The 25,795-nt window shown below is 32.3% G+C and overlaps 1 protein-coding gene across 2 annotated transcripts in view; it reads right to left on the bottom strand.

The window, feature by feature from the left end:
- LOC110991298 (dual specificity tyrosine-phosphorylation-regulated kinase 2) overlaps positions 1-25,287 on the bottom strand; it is a 36,468-nt gene extending 11,181 nt beyond the window's left edge. Inside the window, exons 1-7 of one of the 2 annotated variants that reach the window (XM_022256614.2) lie at positions 25,136-25,287; positions 16,833-16,974; positions 6,014-6,177; positions 5,188-5,349; positions 4,617-4,732; positions 3,962-4,100; positions 3,498-3,669 (exon numbers count right to left, since the gene is read on the bottom strand). In XM_022256614.2, coding sequence (XP_022112306.1) covers positions 3,498-3,669; positions 3,962-4,100; positions 4,617-4,732; positions 5,188-5,349; positions 6,014-6,177; positions 16,833-16,974; positions 25,136-25,150 — 910 coding nt within the window. In that variant the 5' untranslated portion in view covers positions 25,151-25,287. Of the gene's footprint in view, positions 1-3,497; positions 3,670-3,961; positions 4,101-4,616; positions 4,733-5,187; positions 5,350-6,013; positions 6,178-16,832; positions 16,975-21,752; positions 21,863-25,135 lie in introns of those variants that run through there. The other variant, XM_022256613.2, reaches the window with a different exon arrangement.
- Positions 25,288-25,795: the final 508 nt, after the last annotated feature.

Below are 25,795 nucleotides of genomic sequence, written 5' to 3'. Positions count from 1 at the left end.
CACCTAAACAAGTAATGGCAGATTCATAATACGATCAGTAAATGTTCTGGTGAACAGGAACTTATGTAATCATGATAAATAAGATGCAATATTGCGTAAAATCCTTTTGCGCTCTTGTATGGCTCGGATTACAGAAATCACGAAATATCGCTACTGTGTGATATAGGAATGTATATTAGTCATATGCAAATATTCAGCTCAAGCCTTTTTGTCACTTCGATTCTTGTAATTCTCGAAAGTTAGTCCATATTTTTTTTAGGATTACATTTGTAATAGTATATTTCATTACAAGTGCGGAAAGCCTGTCATTGCAACGAGTTCCGACGAATGTCTACCCGAGCCGAGGCGCAGCCGAAGGTGAGGGTTGACAGTCGGGACAAGTTGCAATGACGGTTCCGCACGTGTACTGAACGACTATTTTTAATACAGTTGCGAAAAAATTAAGCAATTTAATTAAACTATTTACTTTTTTCTCTTCTATCTACGGAATAAATTCATTGCACGTAGATATGTTTCCGGTAAATTGTTCTCCGAAGCATTTTATGCAATTATACTGCGTTCGGGTGGTATTCATTCAAATAAAATATCGTCAAAATTACTCATTTTGTGCAACAAATAACTCAACTCGAAAGAACATTTTTGGAAAATGGCGCCATTCTGGGTAGGCAAAGGGAACTTGGCCCATACAGCCAATTCTTCAGTAGACTATTTTTATTGAAAGAAAACCAAATCTAACTCATTGAGTCCAATCATTAAATCTGATATTTAAACAAATAGTAGCTTCTTTTTAAAATATTTGCATGAATCATAAAAACTTCTGTGATTTTTTTTAGTAAAAACTTCATGGTTAGTTTTTTCTTTTTAATATTTTTTTTATTGATATGAAATATAATAAACCTAACCTAACTTATTGAATCCAATTATTAGTAAACTTTTTGAAAATACGTATTTGCATATATTATAAAATTCTTTTTAATTGATATGAAATGAAAAGAAACCTAATCGAACTTATTGAATCCAATTATTATAATATTTAGAAATCATATATCATAAAAACTTCTATGAATCTTTTTAATAAAACCTTCGTGGTTGTTTTTTTCTTTTTAATACACATTGTTTTGACAGTTGGCAAAGAAAACGCACGAGTGCGGGAATGGCAAAGAAAAAGCACGAGTGTGTAATAGCCCACTTTCCGAACGCTATACGTCCCTGCAATATGCCACTTTTTGAGCAACTGTATTAAAAAATTTGTGTAATTGTTGTTTAGTATCTATGGAATTTTTTTTATGTTTTCAAAATTACGTTTTCGGATACACGGGTCCTTAAGATCCTAAAACCTTTGCCTATGCTACGCTAAAATTTAATATTTACAGATTCCACGTACTTTTTTCCTATTTATTCAAAAGTGTACTTTATTCAAAACAAATAACATAATACATAAAAATACACCTAATAACTAAAATTAAAATTTGTTTGCTCGTTTTGTAATTCTCTATTTGTAAGATTAGCTTTTTAGTTTTAGTTAGTTTCTATAATATATATAGTTATTAATAGATTAAGGTTCTATATATTAATATAAATTTATTTTGTTTTTTATATAACTTCTGCACTTCTTGCACCCATCATTTTTTTATTTTTTATTTATTTCTTTTCTTACTAGGGTTGCCTGGAAGAGATCGCTTGTTAGCGTTAAGGCCGCCCGTTGCATCCCTTGTAATTTATATATATTGTGTTATTTGTATTTCTTTAGCAACGAAGTGTAAATAAATAAATAAAATTTAATTATTAAAAAATATTATTAAAAGGAGTCCCTTTAGGCAAGGTACCGAAGATAGCGTTCCCCATTTGAATAGCTAGACTAATTCTTTGTGCGAGGTAGCTGCCAGCTCTTCGTAATTATATTGTATCTCAATATAATTACGAAGCGATTGGGCTATAACTCTGTATACCTAGGATTCCGTTTGTAACGAAAACACCCATCCTCCGCCTCATAAACTCCTTTGTATAGTTACATATATGTTGCATTTTTTGCTTGTCTGTTAAGTAATATATTTCATTTTATAATAGTGTAGCATGCTTATGTTGGGAACCAAAACCAACCATACATATTTTTTTAAAAAACATCTAGTACTTTTCTCTATTATTCGATATCAAAAATATTATTTCATATACATGTATCTTAGGGTATCAAAATAAGAGACCACGATGATTCTTTCGTGAGTGTGAAGCCTATAATGTACGTATATATTTGCTGATCGCACGTGGAGTCTCGCCGCCTTTCTCTTGCTTTCTACAAGCGGCAAAATTGCGTAACCGGTGACGCTTTAACCTTTAGAAATCCTTTACATCATTCATACGATAATGTGCTTAGTTGCAATGTCAAAGAGATGAAGATTCTTTACAGTTTGCACATGTTTTTGGAATAATTGACATGGGAATGTCAATGAAGAATGTTGATGAAATGTCTGAAAACATACATTTGATACTTCCTAAGCTTCGGTTCTTGAAAATAAAAATAAAACTTAACTGAACTTATTAAATTGTGAAAGAATTACTTTGTTGAAGAGAAAGGCAATGACTTAATGCATTAATGGTATATAATAAAAATACAAAAAAACAAATAAAACGGTTTTAGGTCGATTTATTTTTATATACACTATCTGTTGGTCTGCAGTCATAAACTCTGTTAAGTGTTGTAGTGTGAAGTTACTAGACTTGACAGTCCTACGGAAGTTTTTACTCTCTTTTCGTCCTCAATTGTAACTATGGCCGAACTAGAAATTATAACTTGCATCGTATGTCGTTAAGACTTTTGATGTGATTATTAGCAATATGTGAAGTAATATTGGTGTATATATATAAGATGTTTAACGTTATAAATTACAATAAAAATAAATTAAATGAAAATATTCCAAACGTTTATTTACTACCGCTTTTTACAATTCTCAAATCAAGGGCGAAGAACGGAAAAATAGTATTAGAAAGAAACTGCAACCATTAGGTACAGGCCGACTTTACATATTGAAGCATTTCATCCAAATAATATATAAAACTAACAGCGAAATAGGCATCCACTTAATTGAGGTCAACACGTAAACAAAGAGTAAAGAGTTTATTTAAACTAACGAAATCTAAACGTGAAGATTTAAGTATTTTTTTGTGAAATCTCGCCGTTGGTTTAAGAGCTTTTACAGCTCAGCTTGGGCTGTTTTTGCGAGCGTAGCTCGGCCGCAATAGGTTTTTTTTCGCGACTAGCGCAAGGCCGTCTTCTTGAACCTCGGCTTGGGCCGTCACGCGGAGGCTAACCGTCAGGAGCAAGAGCAAGCCGGAGGCTTTTTATCTGTTATGGACTTACGGTGATCAACAGGTGGGCCATCTGGATCTGTAAATATGATAGGTCCATATGGACACCCCGACAGGGTCTCCTACGGGACCATATGGGCCTTTCTTATCGGGAAGGGTTTAAAATATCACAATTGCTACTAAAAAGTACTCACCCATACTCCACATATCAATGGGCGTCCCGTACTGAAGTCCCAGTATGACTTCCGGGCTGCGGTAGAACCTGGACTGAATATATGTGTAGACTCTCGCATGTGTGTAACACGAGCTACCGAAGTCAATTACTTTGATTGAGGAACTGCCACGTGCTTTCAGGAGTATGTTCTCCTGTAATATAAATACTCGAAATCAATCAAAAGTATCCACTTATTTTGAAAATTATTAAAGTAATGTATATAATATAATATGGAGGTTACAAACACAAATAATTAATTTAGATTTCAAAAGATTTGTTAACTAAGTAAAACAGTAAAACAAAATTAATGTAAACAAAATACATTAAAAAATATGTTGTAGAAACTACATATTCTTAAAAAAAAATTTTTTTAAATATTAATCTTTATACGGTATAACTTTTGAACCCCCCAATATTTGCCAAAACATGAAGATCAAGACTTACTGGTTTAAGGTCGCAATGTATAATGTTTTCAGCTTCCAGTAGCCTTAGACAGCGGAGTAGCGAGCTGGCAAATCTTCTGATCAAACTGAGACTGAAGCCCTGGTAATTGTTTTTCTTAATCAACTCGTACAGGTTTATACTAAAAAAAACAAAATAAACTCTATCGATAAACTTATTTTCGAAATTTATCATTAATATGCTGGATTTTGGTCATCATTTCCAATTAAAACCATATTTAGATATTAGAGACCATAGTAAATCTAGAATTTATTAGAATTTATTTTCTTACCGTAGATGTTAACGAAAAAAACATTTATAGGACATAGATTTTAATAAATCCAGAAATATGAGATTCATAGTAGGTTGTAGTGCCAAATGGTTTTGTTACAGTTTTCACGTACTAAATGTTATATATAACATGTATTTATCAACTGTGCTAAATAATTCAAAATTACTTAGTACCTAGTTTAATACTTATCATTAGATTAATCTTAAATAACTCTTGCTTATTTGAGAACATCAGAAATTGTTGACATCATCGAACGCATCAAATACTAAAGATTCCACTATAGCTACTCAGTTACAGTTATGTTTTTATTCGTTGAATATAGAAAATATACAGGAGCCTTCTTAAAGATAGAGATTGTATACTAACCTCATAAGCTCAAAGCTGATACATAAGTGATTTCTAAAGTAGAAGTAATCCAGCATATGGATCACGTTATGAGCTTGGTCCTTGTCCTTAAGTCGCAGGTGATCCAGGACTCGAACCTGTAATTTTAGGACCATGAAACCAGACAGTCACTGAGTCAGTCATGAAACTATGAAAAAATAACTAAGAAACTACCAATAAGTTGTGTATATTTAAAATTACATAAAACCTTAATAATTGTAAAAAATTATGAAAATACAATTATGTATTGTATTTTCATACATTATTTATTTTTACATTTATTCTATAAAATATTTTCACGCAAGCAAAGTGACACGACCAACCAATTAATTCAGATTGCGATTTAGTTATTATTTTACAGAGTAATTGAACTGCGGTCGTACTCTATAACTTCCAATAACGAGAACATACCGATCCAACGTTTTTGTATGCAAGTCCAATGCATGTAGTTCTTTCAATATCTGTAGCGATGGTTTTGCAACCTTAGAATCGCGCGGTACAATAACAATGACCGGGATCGCTGTGAAGCTATTGGTAGTAGATATATATATACCTCAACAAGGGCCTGGTGATGAAACCGTTTCTTATTCCTGATAATCTTAATAGCAACTTGTGACCCTGAGCGATGGTCAAACGCTCTTATCACCTGGCCAAAAGATCCCTTTCCGATCACCTCCAGGATTTCATAGCGGTAGGCTATGTGATCGTGAATTTGCTGGAACAGGATAAATGTTATTACTAATATGTATGTTTAAAGTTAAATATTATATTAATTATACATTTTTTATAACTGACGAGCAGTGTTGGCCTAAGGGGTTCAGCGTGCGACTCTCATACCTGAGGTCGTAGGTTCGACCTCAGGTATGAGAGTCGCTGTGCACCAATTGACTTTCTTTCTATGTGCGCATTTAACATTCGCTCGAACGGTGAAGACAAGGTAAAACATTTATAATTCAAATGCTTCTTATGGTCAAGCCTAACAAATGTCTTAGGTATGCATAATATTAAGTGAATTTAAATTTAAGCAGACAGGGCTTTTAAATTTTGGTTGTTCAGTGAAATACAAAATTATTTATTCAATTGTTTACTAGTATTTAATTTCAAAGCCAAGCCTATTATTTCCAACCATAATTATTAACTTACAGAACGTCACTTAGGTTTTAGTAGTTATTATAAATGGACGCCAATATTCAGTTTTATTGTAAGGAATACTTTGATTACCATCTAATAAAAAAATATATTATTATAAAAGTTAATAATAATAATAACACGCGTGTTCTTCTACATACATGTCTCTCATCTTTGCTTCTATTTTCCATTCTTGCCCCTTACCTCTTCAATTATTCTCCTATGACGACTACTAGATAAAATTTACTCACCTTGTTATAACTGCCGTTCTCATCGTCAAATCCACAATTGTTAGGCAGATTTGAGCGCGCATGAATCTTATTCGATTCAAGGCCAAGAAACCATATTTCTGGATATTTGCGTATCTCGTTTCTCTCCCAATCAGTAAGGCGCTCGCCGAATGCCTTCAACGCTTCTGTAATAGAAAGTCATAATATTAATGAAAAACATGTATTATTTTGAGTATTATTAATATTCCTTTCATTTTATTTTTTGAATTTGCCTTGCATAATTTTTTATCACCTTTTGAAGCAGGAAAAGTATTTACCTATATATTCATTTTTACTGTTCTAAGTAGTAGGTATATATATAAGTTCAAATTCCATACTTTATTTTTAGACGGTACATGTATGGCGTATAAGTTTATAAGCCAGAAAACCATTTAGTATTGGTTATTATTGCGAGTTATAGTTTCGTGTTAGAAGGAAAAAAGATGTTTCAATGACCACTGAACAACAGACGTACAAATGCGTATTTCTTTTTAATGTATAGTTTGTAAAAAACTTTGACGAAAATACAAAATCATATTGATGTGTGGTGGTAGGGGTGCTGTTTGCGATATTTTTTTGGTGTCATAATTATTTTTAGTAAACACGTTTGTTCATAAGAACTCATAAATGCAATGTCAAAATTCTTAACCAAGTAACCCGAAATATTTAAACATGTTACAATAATGTCGAGTGTAGTATGTCGCTAATAACATTTGTTAGAGAAACTCTCTCGTGACATTTAAATAGCGACCTGAGGAATTCAGTTTACGTGGGAGCATAAAACGACATTACCGGCTGTAAGACGAATATATGTCAAGGACGTGTCAGATAAAGGTGAAATCAAACGTCCCATAAATCATTGATCTCGTACGTAATGTTGATGTATAAAACTACATTTATACATAAACAACGACTTAATATACTAATCACTTTCATATAATCCTTATAATTATAATTATATTCCTACCTTATAATTATATTTAATTAATTTTTTATCTCGGATCCTAAGTATATGTAATATATATGAAAGAAGAGAGATTATTAAGAAGTCAAAAGCAAGTAGTCATAGGGTTTTTTACAACATTTAAAATCTATGTAAAGTTAGTATTACGAAGGTTCGAAAACGAACAATACAGCCAAAAATAGCGATTGAGATTCGAACACGTACAAATGAAAGTTTGCCATTCAAACATGTTAGGAGCTAATAATCACGCTACGCTGGCTTTGAATACTAAGCGTGCTATATTCGGCTTGGCCCTTTCAATAGCGAATGACAAAAAGATTTATAAATTAAATTTGAAGATTTAGATTTCTGAACAATATATTTTAGTTTTGTATTTTAATATGTATATCAATATGAATTGTTATTTTCAAGCATTTCATTCAGTCAAATTTTAGGTACCTAAATTTAATTTTATAATTATTCACGGCAAAATATATTTTTTTTTAACATAAATCACATAAATTTTGTTTCAAGAAATTAAGCTAGTTAGATGACGACTCCTTTAAAATCAATCAAAAGACGGCAAACAATAAAAGCTTATTTGAAAATTTGTTTTAATTTAAAGAGAAACTCCGTGAAGACGAACACACACATAGACACCAGCAATATTTGCTATATAAATTACGATTTAATAATATTTTTTCATTATTAAATTTTAAGGTTAGTTATTAGGTATATTTATATGTGTTCTGTTATGTCACTATATAATATTGTAGGAAATTACGATATATATGAAAAGTCTTAATTTAACAGAAAATATAGCTATGGCTATAGCTTATTATTATTTTGGCTCGGGTGAATCTTCAGCAAAATTATCGATAAAAGTCACAATTGAAGTCAATAAACTGTCGCGAAATATTTTCAAGAAAGCTTTACAAAGGAAAAGCAAGTCACGCCTACAGCTATAAATCTTTCCCGTTTCGTGTTACATGTATAAATCGTACATTTTCGATATGTTGTGACACAGCAAGTTTATGTATCAATTTGGTAAATTAATTATTTCAATTGACTTAATATAGCTTGAGAATTCTTTTTCTCTTTCGTTACTACCATCAATTTTATTAAAGAATGGAGTAGCCGTTATATTAATTTTCGCCTAAACCCAATTTCAACCATCTGAGATATGCCTTAATCCAAATATTGATAAAAGTGTGCCAATAACCAATCGGCGGATTGTATTAACCATCCGTAAGTAATCAACTGTAGAGCTACAATAAAAAAAACTGTTAAATGTGTTATTATATAATTAATGACTCTATACTTTTATGATGTACCTACTGTTTTATTATCACCAAATAAAATATGGTAGATCACAAAAAGCTAACTTAAATGTATTTAATAACTGAATTTATAGATATGAGGCATATTCATGTGCACCGAGAATTTATAATATTTCTCATCAGTATTTATCCACAACAAAGCTTATGATAAAAAGAGAATAAGAGTATCCACCGGTGTCGGTGGATAAACAACAGACTATGTAAACTTCAGATTATTAAAAATTTACACAGTTAACACATGTCTAAATCCGCATCCTCTATTGTTCTTGGTCCAATTAAGTGATGTTGACCTACATGCATGTGAGACCTCGCGATAACTGGTATAATCTATGCCCTTGTCTCTGAACTTCAGCAACGATGGTCAAGTGATGCGGCTATTTACAATTTAGTTAATAAATAGTGACTTCTAAAATGTACTCAGTAAAATAAGAGGGTGAAGAAACTGACATTTAAAAACCCAAAAATTAACGATGTACGTCGTAGATAAAAGGTGTATTCAGCATTTAGCATAATTTAGCAGCACAAAGAAACTGAAAGAAACAGCTCATCTAGAAAACAGATAGGAAATCTACAGCTAAAACTAAATATACAAGCATTTCTGTTTTTAAAATATTTATAGAAGACAATCAAAGCTGGAATTATAAAGTATCCAATGAGAACAATCTTTCATATTTTTGCTCTTCTTTTAATTATTATAGAAAACATTCTCTCACCCTATATTTTAACGAAAAATACATATAAAGGATTACAATGCCCTAAAAGTAGAACAAAGTAATGTGAACTTTCATAATTACTACGCGACGAAACGAACGCGACAAAATTTTCAGTGAAGGATTTGATATGACTATCGTTGTGGGCTTACTCAACAACAAAGATATGACAGGCTGCGATTAGCATTTATTAATGATGTCCCATTTCGTGCCATTATTTACAAGTGATTTAACGAGTTTAAGCGTGGACGAGCAATCGCAATGATGGTCCGCGTGACGGACGTCCTTTAACAGCAACTACTGGAGATAACATAAGTGCTGTGCGACGCATGATAGAGGAAGATAAGAGAGTTACCTATCAGCAGATATGGCTTGCCCTAGGCATTGGTATGCGTCAAGTTCAAAATAATTACACGAACATATAGACGACAGGAAGCTTTGTACCAGATGGATTTCCCATACTTTAACCGACGACCAGAAACACCTTCGCATGGACTGGTATCGCCAAATGTGAGACAAGTTCTAAGTAGTACCTAATGACATCGTCATAGGTCATGAAAGCTGGATATATTGCTACGAATCCGAAACCAAAAGAAAATCAGCTCAGCGCGTGTTTCCTTTCGAGAATCGGCCAACTAAGCTTAAGAAAGGAAAAAGTCAAGGAAAAAAGATATTTGGTTTATTCTTTGGTCGAAACAGTCATTTTGGGACAGTTGTGCTTGAAGATGGAAGGACAGGTACTGCAGATTGGTATGTTAATCGCCGTTGGCCTGATGTCTTGGAAATATATAGAATATTTTCTAAGTTAAGCCTTTTTTGATTTTCTAAACATTTTCAGTGTTACCTAAGTGAAAATAATTTCTTTATAATAATTTGTACAACTGTTACGTAATGATCTTCGTGTTTATTTAATTAAAAGAAGCATTGCAACTGCTTACGTCTCTATTTACAAGTGTAAGGTCATCTACATAGATAAAGGCATGTTGGAAGAACAGTTTTGGAAGAACGCTTTGTTAAATTTATTGCGTCCCGAATGCGTAAAACAAAGGCACACCATCGTCACGCCTTTGTATCTTTCTGGTTTTGTTTTTAGGCAGACAATTCCTAGTCTAATCGATATGAAAAACGTCTATGTTCCACCTGAGACTTCCCAGGTACATTTATTGTGTTTAACTTATTAGAATCACCCAGTTTAATAATATTTAATGAAAAATAGATATTTAGATTTCTACATTATACTAATACAGTATATCAGGTCAATGGATGTTGGTTAAATTGCTGAAAGAAACCCATTTGTGCTGAAAGCGAAATTATTGTGTATCTTTATTAAACTTTAATATCATTGTATCACCTAGGGCCTAGTACTAATAACTATGCTAGAACAGTTTGCAAAGCGCAAAAATATTGACCTTCTTATTCACAAATACATTGCACCATTAACTAATGTTTTCTTTCTTTGAAATAAATTCTGTCAAAATGTGTTAACGCTATGATGAAAAGAGACATGTGAGTGCTTTAGTTCGTTTATATGCGAGGAAATAAAAATATATGTCACAACATAAATATGAAAATAGTCATACATAAAAAAATAGTTTTTTGAAATACGACAAACAATACTCAACAAATGTAAGACCGTAGGTTTTTACTTAATACAATGTTTGTTTAAAAAAGAGAGATAGATATTAAAATCATTGTCTTTGGGTGGCTGACTTGTTGATATCTTAAAAAGGGATGACTAAAAAAGTATCAATCAGTATCGGGAGTGACGTGTAAATTATTTACATAACAATGCCGTGACCTGAATCTGCGCTGTCAATGAAATTTTCGTTTCATTTCTCTTCCATTTCAGTATTGAAAATTTTACTGTAGGCAGTGAAAAATTCTAAAATAAACTCATATTAACAGTGAACAATAAGGCAGAAAATAACTATTAGTATTGAATTTCTCTGTGTGTGTATATAATAAAATGACATAACGACACTAAATAAACAATATGCTATCAAAAACAAATATTTCTTGCGCAAATCACAACTCACATCCGTAAAAAGTTGTGAAAACCAACTTGAATAATGTAGTCCCTACCAAGGGGTGTCAATTAAATGTGTTTAAGCTATTATGTTATTAGCTAACCTAACAAAAACCAATTTAAAAAAAATTGTTTAAAAAAAGTACATGGACTTGGCCAGTCTCACTAAAAAACCGCAGCAAATTGCAAAATATTAATCCTTGATTTATTTACTAATTAAAACCTATATGCTACATTTAAAGATTTTTTTCTTTGCTATAAGTGCTTTAGAGTTTTGATGATCGATCAATGATGAATAGATAATAAAATGAAGAAATTTTGACAAGATCAAAATTCTTAAACAACTTTAAAATAAACGCCTGCTTGGTAACTGAAACAACACGAAACAGTCATGAAATTATTCACACCGAATTTATAGAGAGGTCGAAAAAAGCATGACCTGCTTCAAGAAAAGTATGGTGCCGCTTTTTTGCTCGACTATCACCGTGCTCCCAGATAAGTTATTACGACCCCAATTAGACGGCACAGATTTTTTTTAAACGTTTGTATCGGGTCTATGTGGGTTAATATTTTGGTTAAGTCAGACGTCCTCGCTTTCCAATCTCATAGATTTTAGTTATTAAGAGCTATAGGATAGTTATAATAATCTACACGTAAAAAGCTAAAGTAAAAATAATTCAGTCTTGGCGTGTCTTCGCGTATCCAACTTGTCCTGGTAAACTTTTGTGGTCTATGCTGTTTGTAAACTTTTGTTGTCGACAAGTATTAGCATTTTCTTTTGAAACTTTTCTTGTTATCTTCTATATTGAGTTGTTTCATAGCGGCACAGAACGGGTTAAATAAACCCGATTTTTTTTAAGTTCAAGCACAATAACTTAAAATTTTAATTAATATTTAAAATATTTAATTAATATTTGAAACTATTAAAAATATCTAACATTATAAATGGTTTTTAAAGTGAACACAGAACCTAATATTATACGTATAGCTTTAAGAAACAGTATTATCTAAAATCTATATCTCTTTTACTGATACGTTTTTAATTTCTTATAATTTATATTCTTAATAATTAAATTTAGTTTCTTATCTTAAGGTAAATTAGTAAGAATAGTTATCAACAACGTTTTAAGCACAGGTACATAAAGAGCAAAAGTAGTTTGTTGGAAACATAAACAATTATGCCAGACATTTATGTATCGTAGTTTTAAAATATTGGCTAGTGTTTATGAACAAGTAAATTTAAATACAAATAATATCAATAATAGTTAGGAAAAGTATTATTTTAAGAATAAGTATAGTTTCTTGAACAAAGCCCTTGACGATTCCAATGATTTCATTATGCAAATTGCGTGAGTCACACTCTCAAATACATACGCACACACACACTAAATCACATACACATTCACCAAACATAATGTCTTACACGACTTGTGTTTGATTAGTTAAAACACGATTTTTTTTATTAAAAAGCTATTACAATATAATATATATATACCTTGGGCTGTCATACTGTAAGCATCGTAATTGTGTAGCTCCGTATTATTGAGTGCTAAAAAATAATTTCGTACACTGTTCTTGAGACTGCGACGTCACAAAACACAAATTGAAGTGTCGTCCGTGTAGTGGAACTACCGATTTCACACAATATCACATTTAGTTTACAAGAATGGAGGATCAGTTTCAACTATTGTTTGATAAAATGAAGAATGAAATCTTGAACCAAACAATAGAATTGAAAGATTCGATAACAAATAATATAATGGAGAGATTAGACGAAAAACTTCAACCTATTATAACAGAAAATAGAAACTTAAAAATAAAAGTAGAAAATCTCGAAAAGGAAGTAGAAAGTTTAAAAAGAGGAAAGAAGCAAAACAATTTGATAATGTTTGGAGTAAATGAAGGCGAAAGGTCTACACAAGAATTAATACAAAATACAATACATATTTTCAAAACTGACCTTGACATACAATTACAAGAACATGAGATAAACAAAATATATCGTCTAGGAAAGGGAAAGTCTTCTGGAAAACCAAGACCAATTCTGATTTCCTTTACGAGCGAATGGAAGAAGAATGAAGTTATGGGAAAGAAGAAAAACTTCAAAAATGTATATGTTACAGAAGACTACACAAAGGAAGTAATAGAGAAAAGGAAAACGTTGCAGGCGCAGCTAAAAGAGGAGAGAGAAAAGGGAAATATCGCGTACCTGAAATTTGACAAACTAGTAGTAAAAGGAAAAAATACTAACATAAATAAGGAAAAGCGCAAAAGAGAAACATCATCATCCCCACAAAACAATGCTCAACCAAGGAAACAACAAACTCTAATGCCGCCGATTAACAATAGACCAAATGCTTTCGACGTAATGAGGATTAGAGCTAATTCTCTTTCGTCTCTTCCCGCTAAGACAACAACTAACAAAGAATAACAATTAACTGTCGGTAAACGGAAAAATAAACAGCTCAACATGAACCAACATAAAATAACAAAACAAAATACTTCCCCAAGCCGACTGGTCATCGTGGGGAAAAATGACCACGACCCTCTAAAGGAAAAAAATAACACTAACATGAAAAACAAAGTAAATGACATCCACATAGCAACTATTAACTGTCGATCTCTTAGAACACCTGAAAAACTCCAAGAACTAGAGCTGGCAATAGAAGAGTTAAAGTGGGATATTATAGGTATTAGCGAAATGCGCAGATTTGGAGAAGGTATAGAAAACCATGGCAAATACGTACTACATTATAAAGGGGAGACGCCCGGGCTGTATGGAGTTGGATTCATGGTGAAAGTAAATCTAGTCAACAACATAGAAGAACTTAGTGGATTCTCGGAACGTATTGCAATCCTTAATATAAAACTGCCCGTGAACGGAGATAAAGAAGAGAGATGGTCTATTATACAGGCATATTCACCAACTGAATCTGATAAAAAAGAGGACGTAAAAACAATTGAGGAATTCTATGAAAATCTCCAAAACGCTATTGATAACGCACACAAAAACGTCATCGTGATGGGAGACTTTAATGGACAAATTGGGATTCAAAATAGTGGGGAAGAAAATACCATAGGAAACTATGGGTATGGAAATAGAAGCAAAAACGGAACAAGACTAGTAAACTTTGCACTGGAAAACAGATTAAGTATTCTAAACAGTTTTTATAAAAGGAAACCATCAAAAAAATGGACATGGATCTCACCCAATGGACAATATAAGAATGAAATCGATTTTATTATGTCTAATAATAGAAAAGCCTTCAAGAACATTTCGATCATAAACAATTTAAACTTCCACACAGACCATAGGATGGTTCGAGTTGCGATGTCAGGAATGTTCAAGAAAACAAGACGATTTCAAAATAAACAATTAGCGGTACAATACTCAGGTGACCCTAAACTATTACTTAATAATCTTCAAACATCTCTAGATGCCGCGGAATTAGAGAAGAAAGAATATCCATCGATACAAGAAAAGTACAACCTATTACTAAATCAACTAAAAACAGTAACCAGAAAAACAAACAAAAGTATCAAGAAAGAAGTCTCACTTACAATCAAACAATTATTACAAGAACGAAAAGAACTTTTACGACAAAAGGAAATTAAAGGAAACCGCCAAAGAGTAACAGAAGTAAGCAAAAAGATCAGTGAACAACTTAGGAAAGAAAGAAAAACTAAAAGATCTAATACAATGAAAAGTTACATAGAAAAGACAGGAGGAATAAAAAAGGCATTGAAGGAGTTAAACTACAAAAAGGACTGGATACCAAGTATGAGAAAGAAAGATGGTAATAGTACAGGTAAAAGACTCGAAATATTAAAAATCGCTACAGAATTCTACCGAAACTTATACCGAAGTCAAAAAGAGAAAGACACTATAAAAGAAAACGACGAAATAACTAATGAAGAATATATACCGGAAATAATGAAGGAAGAAACCATAAAAGCAATAAATACACAAAAACTCGATAAAGCCCCTGGATCTGATCTTGTTACAAACGAACTTCTAAAAGCAACGTTACCAGTAATCGCTCCAAGACTTACAGATATATTTAATGAAATTATCAATACGGAAAACATTCCAGAGGATTGGACAAAATCTACAATTATACTACTACATAAAAAAGGTGACAAAGGAGATATAGCAAATTACAGACCAATCAGTTTAATGTCCAATATTTACAAAGTGTTTTCAAAAATAATATTATCTAGAATCACAAACACACTTGAAGAAAATCAACCCAAAGAACAAGCTGGATTCCGTAGACATTTTTCAACAATAGACCACATACACGCCCTTAGACAAATACTCCAGAAATTTAAAGAATATAACAAAATTTACTACATAGGGTTCGTGGATTTCAACAAAGCATTCGACACACTTGAACATAGATTTATCTGGGACGCACTAAAAGATCAAGGCGTACATGCAAAATACATACGGATACTGAAAAACGTATACACAAAAAGCACCACACAAGTAAAATTAGAATCTATAGGCGAAGAATTTCCGGTTGAGAGAGGTGTACGCCAGGGAGACCCAATTTCACCAAAAATATTTGCAGCAGTTCTGGAAATGATATTCAGAAATCTGGATTGGACGAATAAAGGACTAAATATAAATGGCGAAAATCTGAGTCACCTACGCTTTGCAGACGACCTAATCTTATTTTCGGAAAACCCGAAAACCCTAAAGGAAATGTTGCAACAGTTAGCGGAAGAAAGTGAGAAGGCAGGCCTGTCAATGAACTTAACGAAAACAAAAGTAATGTATAACTCCTCACAAACAGAGTCCATAACAGTAAATGATGAAGAAATAGAGTATGTAAAGGAGTATGTGTATTTGGGACAGTTAATATCTACTGAGGAATGTATGCAAAAAGAAATAGAAAGAAGAATAACTAATACTTGGAAGAGATATTGGTCACTCAGTGAAGTCATGAAGAACCAGGATATGTCTATGAGGAACAAGAGGAGAATATACAATATGTGTATCTTACCATGCTTACTATATGGGTGCCAAACATGGGCATTGACAGAAGAACAAGCAAGGAAAATAAAAGTTTGTCAGAATGGAATGGAGAGAAGCACAATAGGAATTAAAAGAAAAGACCGAGTTAAACTAAAATGTATCAAAAACAAAACAAAATTTAAGAATGCATACACAACATACAGGTGCTTAAAGTGGAGGTGGGCTGGGCATATGATAAGAGAGAAGAAGGAGAAATGGACGAGAATAATAACTGAATGGCAACCACGAGATAGTAAAAGAAACAGAGGCAGACAGACTAGAAGATGGGAGGACGACATCAAAAAAGTGGCGGGCCCAATATGGACGCGCATAGCGAAAAATAGAACAGAGTGGAAATCTTTAGAGGAGGCCTATGTCGAAAGACAAGCTGAAATGTAGAAACGACCGTTTACCGATACCTGATTTATGAAAAGAAAAGAAACTGTTAAAAGTTATAAACGTATTTGTAAGAAAAATTACTGTAAAAATAAGTTCAGCAATAAAGGCTATTTTATTTATTTATTTTATACAATATAATAACTTAAATTTACCTAGGTAAAATAATTGTTATCGGTTAGACTAGCGATAGATGAATTTTCTTACAACCTTCCCAAGTTCTTATGTATTGCGGAATTAATTATATTTTAAGTCTGTAATTCGTCGTATGTCATACATAGTTACATACGCCTAATATACGCATCAAATGTACATGGATCCTCTATTTATATTACTATCGGTATTAAGAAATTCTTTATGGCATACCTGAAGGTGTAAGCGGCGTGGCTCTAGGCGAGGGCAACTGCGCGTTGTGATTGTCATCTCTCGGGGGACTGGCGATTGCCCCATCGGAGTTGTTGTTGCTTGGGGGCCCCGGGCCTTCTCCTCCACCGGCTTCTATCTGCAACTGTTATAAATACTTATCTCATAATCTACTCGCAAAGATCGCACTTGCCTAGTATATAACGATAACAATTATAATTGGGAGGTTTTAGGATTCACATCACAATTCAAAAAAATGGTACATAGTACTGGTATCTCCCTGGCTGGTCACAAAACAGACTAAATTTGAGTCTAGTTGCGGAAATTGAGTCCACCTACCTACTACCTAATGTAATAGGCGGCAAACGAGCAGGCGGCTTACCTAAGTGCAAGTGTATCGCAAGTGCGATACCGGGCTTTCAAGTATTGCTACGCTTTTTTTTGAAGGACTCTTGTTTCGGAAATACTTCAGTAGGCAGCTGGTTCCACAAAGCGGTGGTGCGCTATCCCGTAATAACATCATTTTCACTTATTAAATTGTATTCTTTTTTATGTGATTATCGATGTTCAAGCCGAACGAACATTCAAAACGAAACATTCCAACGATTGCGTGCACGTCAATCGACTTAAAATTTTCTTTGTACCTTTACTTAGGTAATTCGATGCGCAATAATTATTGTAAGCTTCGAACTCCATTGTAGCTTATCAAACTTTGAAAGTTATAACAGTATTAAATCCCGTACGTACATAAATTTAAAGGTGACAAGATATGTAAATCAGGTATTTATCCCACGCTCAGATACTAATGTAGTAATATTTTAGATGTACACAGTCATCAATTATAAGGCTGTATTCAGTTGAAATTATTCAATAAAGGCATTCAAGACATTACATGTTTTAATTTCTTCATTCATCCTATCCTCTCTTTTATTTGTCTCTCAAAATGTAGAAACATGAGAAAACGTGTCATTACGTGTATTATGTATATTTTATTTATATTTTTTGTGTTTTCGACTTCTCAGAAGCGGTTTTGAATATCATTTTTTTTTAATCTTACATCCTACCTCAGACCTACAAAATTTTACTTCTTTGTCTACAACCTTCGGCTAGAAATCAGTGCAATGACGTCACACTGGAAATCTAACGAAACGTTTAACCGCTGACTATATATATATATGTAAATACGACCTTAACCACTGGAAACTTCAGGCCAGCAAGTCAATGATTAGATTGGTTGAGGAACCTGCTTACCTTTTGATTTCAATGCTCCGACTCCGATATAAGAATATAAAATAAATTACATGACATGACTATACATATCTATATTCTTTTGAGTAATATAGTATTTAACACACTCCCACTCACACACATACACCCTCTCACCTTACTCACAAGGAGAACACTTGAACACTTCACACCATATAATTACTACCACAATATAATTACTTGTTAAATAGATTGTAAGTTATAACGTATAAGTTTCGCCAATGAGTCATGTACTTGATGCTAGAGTTTTATATTATACTAGCGGACCTGACAGACGTTGTCCTGACTACACGTCTTTCATTTGAAAATTTCAATTTTTAATAAGCCATTTTGATGAAAATTATTATTCAAATGTTATGACAATATCTAACGATCCAGCACATGGTCACACACGATATAACACAATGATAACAAAACTTTTTTTAAATTTCGGGACAGACTAAAATTAAAATTCGAATATTATTTAAAATTTGACACTGCGATGGTAGCGCCGTCTGTCGGATCCAATGTAAAACATTCCAAAATCAACAACAACTAATAAATTGAAAATTAATTAAAAAAACATTGTCCAGCGGACAAAATTGTGAATCTAAACCATTCCCAGATCCCCTTGAACACACACAAAAAATTTCGTCTAAATCGGTCCAGTCGTTTAGGAGGAGTTCAGTCACATACACACGCACACAAGAAATATATATATTAAGATTTAAGGGGTTAGGCGCTGTATGCTGAAATACAGGTTCACACCTAGTTCAGCGTCACATAAACCTGACTAATTTTGTTTTTATAACTAGCGCAATTAGATAAAAGCTTTTCCTGTGAAACTTTAAATAAATAATTATTATTATTATTATCGGACTATGGCTATTGGTATTAGCGCTTTTGTACTGATTTAACGCATCTCATTTAGTAATAAGTAAACTTAACCGTACATATCAGTCTGTTAGTAACTCCATTACTCTAATATAGTATGTCATATTAAGAAAAGAAAAGTTTGCAAACAGTTTGTTAGTAATGAGGCCGCCGTTTCTCTCATGATTATAGATGTTCCGCAATATTTTTGTTACGCTACGAAGTTAACGAAACTACGAAAGTATAATTATAGTCAAAACGACAAATAATCGCGCCCCTGTCGTAAATTCACTATTATTAGTTCTTTGTAAAGCTTCTATAGATTTATTTTGAACATTAGTTCCCTAAAAATAGATCTCATTGTCATTTATATAGGCTTTTTTGACTAGGACATAAAGCAAAAATATATTAGTAAAATGTTGACTCGAAAGGAAACGTCGTAGCAATATATCCAGCTTTCTTCGCTTGTGACGATCTCAAATACAGCATTTGAGTCACCGCCGTAGAACTTATCTAACATTTGGCGACACCAGTACATGTAAAGGTGTTTTGGTCGTTCTGGATTAAGCTATGGGGAATCCATCTAGAACTAAGCTTCCTGACGCCTTAATTTTTAGAGCCTTTGTGTAATATTTTTAGAACTTGACTCTTGAAGTCATTCTCTTATCTTCATCTATAATGTGTCGCACAGCACTGATGTTATCTTCAGTAGTCCCTGTTGAAGGACGTCCCTTACGCGGTTCATTATTGCGATTGCTACGTCCACGCTTAAAACTCATTAAGCACTCAAAAGCAATTCTAAGATAGAGTGGCAGGAGATTCATGTGCCTATCATAGCCTATCATAGCATTAGTAATATTTGTAACTGGCCAGTAGAAATATTAGTGTTATAGCTATAAATACTTACTATCATGATCATGCTTATTATATGTCTATTCCATAATATTGGCTACTAAAAGATATCTATTGCTTGTAGTCTCTAAGCGTGTTTGTCGCAATTTAATAAAACCAAAGAAAATAATAACATTAAGTACCAAAATATGTGTATATACGTACATGGTCGATGGATAAGGTTAATATTTTAATATTAGAAATCGTATTTGCAATCACAAAATCTCTTCAGCTAATTCAATTTGATAATTTAAAATATAACATTTCATATAAACAATTTGTTGAATTTCTTTTGATTGAATTATACCCTTTAAAGGGCAGCCCCCGTCTCGTCCTCTTTTCAAATGTTAATTCCTACAATCATATTATTTCTTCGCTAACTGCTAGTTTATATTAGCAAAAGAAAATATATTTCATTTGACTTCTAAGTGAATTTCTATAACAATATAAATTTGATCAGTCTGGGCCTCCTGAGATATGGGTAGCATTGAACCCGTATCTTTTGACTTTTTTGTGATTTTAATATATTTTTCTCATGCCACTTGTTTTTAAGAGAGTAAACTTTATAATAAAATAATTTTAAATATCTTAAAGATTGATACCTTATTCTATCTTAGTATTGTCTTTTATTTTTCATTACTTTTACACATTTAAAGAAAAACACTTTTTTACGGATTATAGTTATGTATTATTGTATTTAAACTTATAATTATTTAGACATAATTTTAAATTTTAACCGACGTTTCGCGTGCTTTACAGCGTGCGTGGTCACGGACAAAGGTGTTAAATGTCAAAAAGTATTACAGCTGTAGAAAATGTTGTGTTATCTGTATTTATTTCCCCGGAGTTGGTATCGACTAAAAGATGTAGGGTTTTTGCAGAAATTGCTCACGGTGTCCAATCAATCCGCGAAAATGGAGGACACCGTGAGCAATTTCTGCAAAAACCCTAATTTAACATTTAACACTCTGTACGGTGAAAGAAAAAAGGAAAAAAAAATTTTTAAGGAATTTGTGATCCAAATATTCGACGGCGTGTATCAGGCCCAAAGGTATCATCTATTTGCCTATTAGAAAAACAAATGATCACGAAACGGATAACATATTAATATAACATTACAAATTTGGCGTAGAGAACTTTTATTATATGGCATACGACAGTTAATTAAGATTAAACCTACATTAATAATAAAAAACTTGCGATAACGAAACGATAATATTTAAAAAAATAATAATATGTAAGAACAAATTTTTGCACTCAAATGTAAAATGTCTATCGTTAGTATTTACAACAGTCGTCTCTAAATTGGTCGGGCTACGATATAAGTATAATCGTAGAGGTGTAGCCAGTTGGTCGTAGACAGTTTCTAGCACTACAAGACATCATCACCTTTATGACATTTGAAATAAAGATTGTTTTATAGTTCATATAAAATAAAAATAACTCTTCTAACGGTTTGTGAATGCATGAACATGCTATTTAATTGTGACATAATCGTGTAAAAAATTACGTATTTCGATTTTGAATTCAGCTTTAATTGCATAGTTTGACATACATAAATTATGATCAACTTTAATGGTAGAGTGTGATTTCATTAAAATCAGTTATAATCTACTATATGATATATTTATCTATACATGGAGCAATGTATTGTCTGTATCCCTTTAATTGTATCAAGCTTTTTTTTGTTCAGCTGTATATAAAACAAACCTCAATGTCATAAACACAACGTATGAAAGTATTATTACACGAAATAAACTAGTAGTCAAATGATATAGAAATAGCTATTCTAAAACACAATATACATATGCTAGACTCAATGTCAGCATAAAGTAATAGAACTCTTCATAATGCTTTTTATAATTGCACTGCAAATTCAATTGTTCGAAATTTAAAAATGTACTTTATACTTACTCGTTGTGGAGGCACGGTGTCCACGCCCATGATTGACACATACACAACACAATTATTTATTTTGTATCCATTTTAAAGGATTTTTATGCTAGGAGTCCGGTCTCGTCAAGCATTTGGAGGTTTACTGGGTGCTGACGACAAAATAGGGTTGTATTTTGATATCGATAGTTTTTGGATGTATTTCGACAATGTAGTAAATATTTGTTACACACCAAAATTGTCTTAAAATTTACATTTACTGTCAAATTATATTTTTTTTAGGAAATTAAATTATCCAAGTGTTCAGATCTAAAAATCCTACAAAAATAGCTAAGACTGCAGGCTCAGCAGGCTTTACGACATTTTCGTTTATTATAAAATGCAATTAACGTTTGCATATAAGTTCTTGCTTTCTTTTACAGTACAACACTAACTAAACAATTGTTACTTTCGTTATTATAAACAAAATATGCTACTGTTAGTAAACACGTTTTCTTTTATAATGAGACTTTCTCATCGATACAGCCTCATCCCTCAAACATCGAAGGCTGCGCGCGCCAACACCGCACCGCACAGCCTCCCTCTCACCTCATCTCGTAACTGCTTTGCATTTCCGACTCTACCCTTCTAAAAATACTGTCTAATATTCAGTTATTACCCACGTCCTTCAGGCCCTGTGTGGTCCAAGTAAATCTATTTCTGTTCTTAATGAGTAATTAAAAAACATACCTAACATTGAATGGCCAATGAAACACAAATGTAAAACATTTTTCTACGTAAGGATAATCTGATAGATTTCGATCTGTCTATTCCTATTTTATACATTATGGTAGAAAGTTTTTGCTATTGCACGTGGAGTAATTTTTATTTTACACAGATCGGTGTGTCTCTATAATAATTTGTATCATTTATGGAGGTTATAAACGTTACACGACATGAATGAATGTACACGACATTTAAATACCTGCGATGTATGTGGTACACTTAAGTAATAACATATCCTTAAAGAAATATAAATTAAAAGTGTATCTCTCTATTAGATTAAACGATATTTAATTCCATTTTCAAATAAGATTTATATTTATTTCGTAAGGTTTAGCACGGCAGGCGCCATTTGCAATATCATAATTATATTTGGTTTAATTCATACAATAAGTTAAAATATAATTTGTTCATGTTTATTCTACATATGAACGTCAATGTCGTTTGACTTAAACCAAAGAAATAACTGTGCATATAGTGGCTAGTCTACTGACGTCACAAATCGGCTTTAACTTACATCAGTTAATAAAGGTTAAGGTACATAACGTTGCATTATTATATTGATTTCTCGACAAAGAATTCTCTATGTTATATCATTTACAATGAAATATCGTTTGCATAATCACAACTTGTTTAGCGCAATCGTGTAATATTTTGATAAATATGTGAAATGTATGTCGTTTAACTAATTCCTGCTTCTGTCTATAGTTTCAGTGTGTTTGAAACTCACAAATTAAGCTAGAATAGCATTGTTTAGGTGTTGTTTTCGTAAGAATTAGTATTTATCACTGAGGATCTTAGCGTATGCTTATGTTCCGTAGCGATGTTAGAAGATAAAAAGTTATCATTTTACTGGGAATTTTTATTTTTTACTAACTTAAAATATAATTACTCAACATAACACAAATTCCCTTAAGAACTTTCTCCCAAACCGGGTAGTGGCCGACTGGCATAGGCTTCCGGAAAGTGTAATCAGTGCACCATCATTGAAAAATAGATTCGATATTTTCTCCAAATCTCGAAATACGCGTGCACCAGCTTATTAAGCTGCTAGTGTGTTTATATGCATAATAATAATAATAATAATTTAAGTTTATGTTAAGATTTAGTTTAGTTTTATTGCCAACAATAATAATTGGAGATTACTATTAGTTTATTACTTTTTTTATAAAAAAAATTAAAAATAAAACAAGCATTTTATAATAACAAAATTTTTATTTGAGCAATTTATTTTGCTCGCAAGCATTTGTTTATAAAAATAACTCCTAATACGGTGCTTCGTGTTAGGTATGCCGGGACAAGGACGCTAGTAAATAATTATCTCTTGCCATTAGAATATATATATATATATATAGTGCTATGGTGATTTAATTCAGAGTTTACTTAGAATAAGATTTAGAAAAATTCGGATACAGATTCGATTGACTCCTGTATGACAAAATAATTTTTGACTTAAGAGACTACGAGGTCCATATTCTAATTCGTATCTCAGTCACAATCTCGTCTTGAGCGCTATCATATGTTTAACTTCATAGAGGGAAAACTGTTGGACAGCCCTTGAAACAGCATTTGAGTTTAATGTTCTATTTGGACCTTTAGGCCTAAAATCTCAAGAATTTCTTACACGAATGGGGCGAATCGTTTCGTTGCCAAACTATATCAGCCAGGATGTTGTAGTAATCTGATAATAGTAATTTGAACTTGACCCGATATAAAGTGAAAGCCTACCAATCCTTGTCCATAAATAACGTACCTAATTTAATATTATATTCAGTAAATCGATTCTCGCAGTTTAGTGAAGAAAACATATTTTTTTTTTAAAGAGTGAGTATCTAAGTGGCCTGTGAATGCTACAACCATTTAGGTCTGGGCTTCAGGTTTGCGTATCCGTTTCGTGATTATTTATTTCTAACACGCAAGAAGGAGATCAGCCTTCGGTAACGATACACGTCACTTAAGTTCTTTTAGATTTTATTTTAAAGCTAAAGCGACTAGACCAACACTGCTCCGTCGGCAACACACTCTATTTCGTAAATTATTCAAATCAAACATATCGAAAATATTTACAACAATATGCCACTATTAGGTCAACATGACCTACAATTTTAAACAAGTAATGAAATAGACATTTAAATATTATGAACATTGCAAACAATATGTGCTGTTGTGTTTTTGTAACAGCAAAGTGTCATTTCTACAGCGCTCGAGGGTGACTTCTTCTCAACAGCTCAAACGGGTCATTGTACTGTAGTAATTTGGTTATTTTAGAATACTATGTTTTCCTTTGATCTCCTTATTAAAGACATATGTGATAATTTTGTTTATATACTGAAAATACATTTTTTGGGATAAAATGCATTAAACTAACTTGAAATCATCAAAATTTTAATTGTGTTAATGACCAGCGTTGCTTTTCCGTGAAATCACACACAGGAACCTCTACTATAACAAATATAACGAAATAAAACAGTATTTACTTATGTTAAGTGAAACAATAAGCGAAACGAAACGAAATTTAACGAAAACTTAATTTCAGGGTCTTGTTACATTTTTCGGCGCAATATATTTAATACAATAAAATTCATTAATGTATTTAAATTTTATTTTTTAATCTACAGATTTGAGATAAAAAAAATACTCACATCGTACAAAATCATGTCAAGAGCCTGTGTTGACACTTGTTAACTCCTTCCAATGTGACTGTAGTGGAGATGAAGAACTAGGATCAAAAACAAGACACTGGCGATTTTGATAAAAGTCTAAAGGTTATCTTAATAAATATATGACACTACAGATTAAAAATTTAAAAAGTAAATAAAAATGTTTTCCAAAATTAAATGTTGAAGGCGTGTGTTCTGCACTAGCACGTAAATGATACTAGGGGTAGCTAGCTCCAGACTGAGCGGGTCGAATTACTAACTTAGTACTGCAGATTCAGACATTTAGAATTCCGCATGTTAAAGATTCCTTGTATATATACAAGTATAGAGATGTTTTTCAATTCTTGTAGCAAAATTCTGGACAAGGCATTAGAATAGAAGCAGAAAGATATATAACCACTTCTTTTAAGTGTAAAACATTCTTTTGATTTTCCACAATCCCAGCGAAATACTAATAAAGTATAGAACAAATAACAATATGTTCGATAAGATTGTTCGAAGTCCATATATTTGTTCTATTAACGAAACCACTCTTTTATTAAATTTACCGGCCGGCAACGCTCTCGCGAGCCCTCTGGGATTGAGAGTTTCTTTGACGGCATTATAACTCTTCTGTAAAACCCTTGAGATTAAAACGTTGTT

This window comes from Pieris rapae, chromosome 10, assembly GCF_905147795.1.
Source record: "Pieris rapae chromosome 10, ilPieRapa1.1, whole genome shotgun sequence".
Classification (NCBI taxonomy): Eukaryota; Metazoa; Arthropoda; class Insecta; order Lepidoptera; family Pieridae; genus Pieris; species Pieris rapae.
Note: the sequence above shows the minus strand (reverse complement) of the source record. Positions and strands in the feature narration are given on the sequence as shown.